The sequence below is a fragment of the Mobula hypostoma genome, chromosome 9, assembly GCF_963921235.1.
Source record: "Mobula hypostoma chromosome 9, sMobHyp1.1, whole genome shotgun sequence".
In the NCBI taxonomy this organism is placed as follows: domain Eukaryota; kingdom Metazoa; phylum Chordata; class Chondrichthyes; order Myliobatiformes; family Myliobatidae; genus Mobula; species Mobula hypostoma.
The window spans coordinates 65,932,487-65,939,185 of NC_086105.1; the positions used below are offsets into that span (position 1 = coordinate 65,932,487).

At 41.8% G+C, this 6,699-nt stretch overlaps 1 protein-coding gene across 2 annotated transcripts in view; it reads left to right on the forward strand.

The window, feature by feature from the left end:
• depdc4 (DEP domain containing 4) overlaps positions 1-6,699 on the forward strand; it is a 68,722-nt gene extending 62,023 nt beyond the window's left edge. For both annotated transcript variants that reach the window (XM_063057342.1, XM_063057343.1), the window contains 3 exons: positions 1,120-1,245; positions 4,544-4,622; positions 5,915-6,699. In XM_063057342.1, coding sequence (XP_062913412.1) covers positions 1,120-1,245; positions 4,544-4,622; positions 5,915-6,132 — 423 coding nt within the window. In that variant the 3' untranslated portion in view covers positions 6,133-6,699. The remainder of the gene's footprint in view (positions 1-1,119; positions 1,246-4,543; positions 4,623-5,914) is intronic.

The window sequence follows — 6,699 nt, forward strand, 5'->3', positions numbered from 1 at the left end:
ATGCAGAGGGTAAGAAACATTGTCCAGAATTGCCAGGGTTTTCCGTAGGATCTTTTGTTCTACCACAGCCTCCAGTGTGTCCAGTTTTGTGCCACCTTATATCTTTTACTTTGAGTATCTTCCCTGATGTCCGGATGAATAACCCTCAGCTTTTCGTAACAATTTGATTCAATAGCAGAATAGTTTAGTGGAAAAGAAGGGTGTTCTCCTAAGTTTCCCAGATAATATTTATCCCTCAATGGGTATCATTAAATGCATGATCTGTTTGTTAATGCACAGTTGCTTGTGGCAGCTTACTGTCAGCAAGCTGAATCAGGTTTATTATCACTGATATACGACAATGAAATTTGTTTTGCGGCAGCAGCACAATGCAAGACATAAAATTACCATAAATTGCAAAAACAAACAGTGCAGATACAAAAGGAGTGATGAAGACCATTCAGAAATCTGGTGGCAGAGGGAAAGAAGTTGTTTCTGAATCATTGAATATGAGTCTTCAGGCTCCTGTACATTCTCCCCTCTGGCAGTAATGAGAAGGGGGTGTGTCCTGGAATGTGAGGACGATGGCGAGAATTGAAATCTGGTTGCCCTTGCAGCTGTAGGCACAGACACTTCTTTCACTGAGAAACACATTGGATGTGCATAAATTCAAGTTTCTTTATTCTGTCACTGTATAGATGTTCTTATTGTCAATTGGATCTGAGAGAGCGTTAATTGTCTCATGTACCTCAAAACACGGTGAAGTGTGTTGTTTGTGTCAATGACCAACATCATCTGCTAGGGCCAACCACAGTTTTGGCACAATTACAACACTTTACAACACATTAACCCTAAATGTACATCTCTGGAATGAGTGAGGAAACTGGAGCATCCGGAGGAAACCTACATGGTCAAGAGACCTTACAATCTCCTTACAGACAGTGGCAGGAATTGAACCCTGATTCTACAGCTGCCACTGTAAAACATTTATGCTAACTGCTGTGCTACCATTCTGTCCCTGTGAACAATGTTCATTGATTAACATTGTACCTGTAAGACTTAACCAAACTAGTACCATTGTGAATTTGATTTTCACCTGCGCTTTATCACTGAATATTTGTGTTTTTTTTTTAAATAAAGAATACCAACAGGACTGTGGTGATGAAAACATTTGCCAAAGCTATTGTGCAAAGCAAGTCTCTGTCAAAGTCCCAGACTGAGGATCTGGCCTTGTTCCTAATGGATAACCACGCTGAGGTGTTCAAGGTACACTTTTGATGAGAAAAGTTGGTGGCTCATTTAATAAAGATATTTAGATGTTATTGTTATTCTCTGCCCAGTGTTTGCAGTTGGCCGACAAAGCTATATGAAAGAGATGGGACTTCTGTGCCGTTGGGAAGCAAGAGTCTGAGTTGAGTGTGGGACGCCAAAATTTCAAAATTATTTCTCCCAAATTTTGCAGAATTTAATGCATCAACTAGGCCAGCCAAGTTGGTTCCAACCTAAGATTTTCACCAAAGGTTCATAGTCAACTTATTGCTTCTCAGCCACTTTGAAGAGTTTTCGATGGCATAGTGAACAGTAGGGCACTGAGGAGAGTAGCAGAATAAAGGGATCTGGGAATACTGATCCATAATTCCTTGAAAATGGTGTCACAGGTAGATGGGGTTGTAAAGAAAGCTTTTTAACACATTGGCCTTAATAAATCAGAATATTGAGTCCAGGAATTGGGATGTTATATTGAAGTTGCATAAGACATTGGTGAGGCCAAATTTGGAGTATTCTGTGCAGATTTGGTCACCTATAGTCAGGAAAGATATCAGTAAGGTTGAAAAAGTATGGAGAAAATGTACGAGGATGCTATTGAAACTCGAGGAGCTGAGTTGCAGGGAAAAGTTGAATAGGTTAGGACTTTCTTCCCTGGAGCGTAAGAGAATGAGAGAGATTTGATAGGGGTACACAAAATTATGAGGGGTACAGGGTAAATGGAAGCAGGTTTCTTGCACTGAGGATGAGCGAGACTGGAACTAGAGAAAATAGAAGTGGTAGGTGTGGGTTCAATTTCAACATTTAAGAGAAGTTTGGATAGGTAGTGGATGGGAAGGGTATAGACGGCTCTGGTCTAGGTGTGAGTTGATGGGATTATGCAGAATATTAATATGACATGGATTAGAGAGGCTGAAGGGCTTGTTTCTGTGCTGTAGCACTTTATGACTGTAGTTCTCAGGTGCCTGTCCTTCATTGTCCATTTCAGTAACTCATGGCCTCTGTGCTTAACTGACCTTTCCAGTTTGAGCTTGATCATCTCCAACATCAGCTTCTTTTTGCATCATAGAGTATATGCAACTAATACAAATATATTTATTACCGCATGATGTTTGTCTACTTTTTAAACCAAATTTAGTAATTTTTTTTCTAAGTGAAATATACAAGTTTTGATGGTCTCAGAATGTTCACTCAAAAACCTGATAGAGGTGTTTAAGATGATGAGAGGCATTGATCGTGTGGATAGTCAGAGGCTTTTTCCCAGGGCTGAAATGGCTAGCACGAGAGGGCACAGTTTTAAGGTGCTTGGAAGTAGGTACAGAGGAGATATCGGGTAAGTTTTTACACAGAGAATGGTGAGTGTGTGGAATGGGCTGCCGGTGACGGTGGAGGAGGTGGATATGATAGGGTATTTTAAGAGACTCCTGGACAGATATATAGAGCTCAGAAAAATAGAGGGCTATGGGTAACCCTAAGTAATTTCCCAAGTAAGGACATGTTCGGCACAGCTTTGTGGGCCGAAGGGCCTGTATTGTGCTGTCGGTTTTCTATGTTTCTACAAGATTGATACTCCAGTGTGGTGTCAAGGACAAGTTTCACTGTGTGATGGGTGGAAACAGAATTGCTATATTTTGGTCACATGTACTGAGATACAGTGAGAAGTGTCTTATGGACAAAATATTAACAAGGGCCCTGTTATTCTTCAGAGGAATGGAAGACGACTTGTCTCGGTGTTAGAGGTTTGAGTATGTGCAAAGGTGGGAGGGAGGGAAGAACAGGATGTGTTTCAATGTTGTTGCTTTGTTGCTTGTGTTCTGTTTTATTGTGATCTGTGTTGTTCTGCTGAGCCTGGTGGGTATACTATTTTGGCACCAGAATGTATAGCAATGCATTCATCACATCCATCAGTTTGTTGGTTGTTTACCCAAACAACGTATTTCACTAATATGTCAATGTGATAAATAAATGTGACTCTCATCTGATGTAAAGATGTAATTAAAATTGGTTTATTATTGTCACATAGCAAAAAAAGTCATTTCGATAAGATGTTATGAAGAGCCCTTTTTATTTTTTCCAGTGGAATTGAAATAATGTTGTGCTGTTCTGAAGGAAACTACGAGAATTATCACTGGTCTATATTTATCCCTCTGATTAACATCAGTAATTTGCACATTACGACTTTGATGTTTGAAGGGCCTTGCTCTGTGGGAATTGGTTCCTTTGTTTGGTAGTCTAGTGGTTAGAGTAAGGCAATTATAGTGCCATCTGTAAGAATGGGGTTGAATTCCCCCCACAGTCTGTAAGGAGTTTGTATATTCTCCCTGTGACCGCATCAGCTTCCTCCCACATTCATAAGACATGCGGTCAGGTTTAGTGAGTGTGGGCATGTTACATTGGCGCCAGATTCAGGTTTAGTGAGTGTGGGCATGGTACATTGGCGCCGGATTCAGGCTTAGTGAGTGTGGGCATGTTACATTGGCGCTGGATTCAGGTTTAGTGAGTTTGGGCATGTTACATTGGCGCTGGATTCAGGTTTAGTGAGTGTGGGCATGTTACATTGGCGCTGGATTCAGGTTTAGTGAGTTTGGGCATGTTACATTGGCGCTGGATTCAGGTTTAGTGAGTGTGGGCATGTTACATTGGCGCTGGATTCAGGTTTAGTGAGTTTGGGCATGTTACATTGGCACTGGATTCAGGTTTAGTGAGTGTGGGCATGTTACATTGGCGCCGGATTCAGGTTTAGTGAGTTTGGGCATGTTACATTGGCGCTGGATTCAGGTTTAGTGAGTGTGGGCATATTACATTGGCGCTGGATTCAGGTTTAGTGAGTGTGGTCATGTTACATTGGTGCCGGATTCAGGTTTAGTGAGTTGTGGGCATGTTACATTGGCGCCGGATTCAGGTTTAGTGAGTTGTGGGCATGTTACATTGGCGCTGGATTCAGGTTCAGTGAGTGTGGGCATGTTACATTGGCGTTGGATTCAGGTTTAGTGAGTTTGGGCATGTTACATTGGCGCTGGATTCAGGTTTAGTGAGTTTGGGCATGTTACATTGGCGCTGGAAGCCTGGCGACACTTGAGAGTTGCCCAGTACTATTTTGTGGACTTTATTTGTCACAAAACAATGCATTTCACTGTATGTTTTGATCTTTCAATGTACATGTGACAAATAAAGCTAATCTTTATCCCTTTTATCTCCTTCATTACAACAGTGATTGATTAAGAATTCATCTTAATCTATAATGTTTAGGATGTATTGAAGCCAGTAAAGGTGCAATATAAACACATTTCTTTTCTAGATCCCCAGTTTCCTGCTTCAGATGGTCAGGAAGAAGCTCCTTTCTCTTCAGGAAGGAAGGAATCCCAGTGCTATTGCAGGTACCTTCTACATGCTCTCTGGAAATCATGCGAGACTAAGTGAGAGGAGGGTGTATGAAGTAAGAGGCTTTCGCCTAACCCCTCCTAGGTTCTTACTTCATCCCACCCACCCTCCCACTTTCCCCCTCACCTGCCCTCATCTATTACCCGGCAGCTTGTTCTCCTCCCTCTCCTGCACCTTCTTACTCTGGCTTCTACCCCCTTCCTTTCCAGTCCTGATAATGTGTCTTGGCCTCAACTCTTTATTCCCCTCTGTAAATGTTGCCTGAATTGCTGAGTTTCTCCAGCATTTTGTGTGTGTGTACTGCTGAATATTCCAGCTTCTGCACAGTCTCTTGTGTTTACAAAATGCTGGAAGTACTCAGCAGGTCAGGCAACATTTATGGAGTGAAGTGAACAGTTGATGTTTCAGGCTGAGACCCTTCATCCTGATGCTCAAACTTGCATTTGAACACATTTCACAAATTGCTGAGTTCCTCCAACATTTTGTGTGACTTGATCAAGTACAAGTTTGAGCACAGTATTCCGGTTCAAGATTGTTCAATGTTATTCAGTACACAAGTGTAAAGGAGAACAATATTGTTACTCCAGATCCAATGTAGCACAAAAAGAACACAATAAGATAACAAGTACAATAACCCTCCAAGTCGCTCACCATCCTGACTTGGAAACACATTGCTGTTCCTTCATTGTTGCTGGGTCAAATCATGGAATTCCCTCCCTAACAGCACTGTGGGTGTACTTACACTGCAGGGACTGCAGACGTTCAACAAGGCAGCTCATCACCACCTTAATGAGGGCAGCTAGGGATGGGCAATAAGTGCTGGTTCAGCTGGCGATACCTACATCCCGTAAATGAATAAATAAAAAAAATGATAAAAAACACAGTAAATATAAATAAGACACCTTGTTGATTGTGTGTCCATAGAAGTGACACAGGCATAGGAGTGTTTGTACATAAGCTGACTCTGACATAAAATGATGAGGTAGTGGTGGTGGAGGGGTGGGTTAGTGGGTGCAGGTGTTGATCAGCCTTTCTGCTTTGGAGAAAGTAACTGTTTTTGAGCCTAGTGGTCCTGGTGTGAATGCTACGTAGCCTCCTCCCCAATGGGAGTGGGACACACAGTCCACGAGCAGGATGGATGGGATTTTTCATGATGTCATGCAGTCAAATGCACCTTTCTGTATAAATGTCCTTGCCAGCTCTTCAAAGCATGTCATGCTGATTGGCATCAGTGCCACTGCATGGTGGTCCCTCCTTGATGACTTTTCTTTTCATTTTTTTGTGACAGACTTTACCTTCTGCAAGCATGTCACACAAAAGGAGTTTGAGGTGCAGAAACGTCAGACCACCTTAGAGCAACTTCAGCGGTTGATTCGCAGCATCAGTCAAAATCGCAGCCTGTGTGAGAAGGAAAGAAACCGGCTGCTTCAGGAGTTTCGGAAGCACCATCCCTCTGTGTTTTTCCACCACCACTCAAGCTGCTATTTAGAAGGAGAACACTCGTAGAATGGCTTCTCAGAGTTGAACAACTACTTATCGCATTGTGAATGATTACTTGAATTTGATTGCATTGATCCGAGAATTCTAACAGTGCAAGCACAGGAACTAACCACATGGATCTGCAACTGACATGTTCATCTCCTGCCTTTTCTCCATTCGAACTTCTTTTTGTTTAATTTGTACAAAATGCGAATCATGCTACTGATTAGCAAAAAGTCAAAAATAAATTTATTATCAAAGTACATATATCTGGCGATTACTTTTCATGCACACATTTGCAGATAAATAAAGAAATACAAAAGAAGTTATGAAAAACTAAACATAAGGACCGACAAACAGCCAATGTGCAAAAATTAGGGCAACTATTTGGGTATAACTGTGAAAATAGAGGGTGCAAAATTATGTAATGCACCCACAAAATGGAGGAGAAACTCAGCAAGTCTGGCAGCATCTATGGAAAGCAATTAAGTTTGTGTCAGGCCAGGACTCTCCCTGAAGGGTCTCAGCCCAAAATGTCAACTCTATTCCTTTCCACAGATGCTGCCTGATTTGTAGAGTTCCTCTGGTATTTTG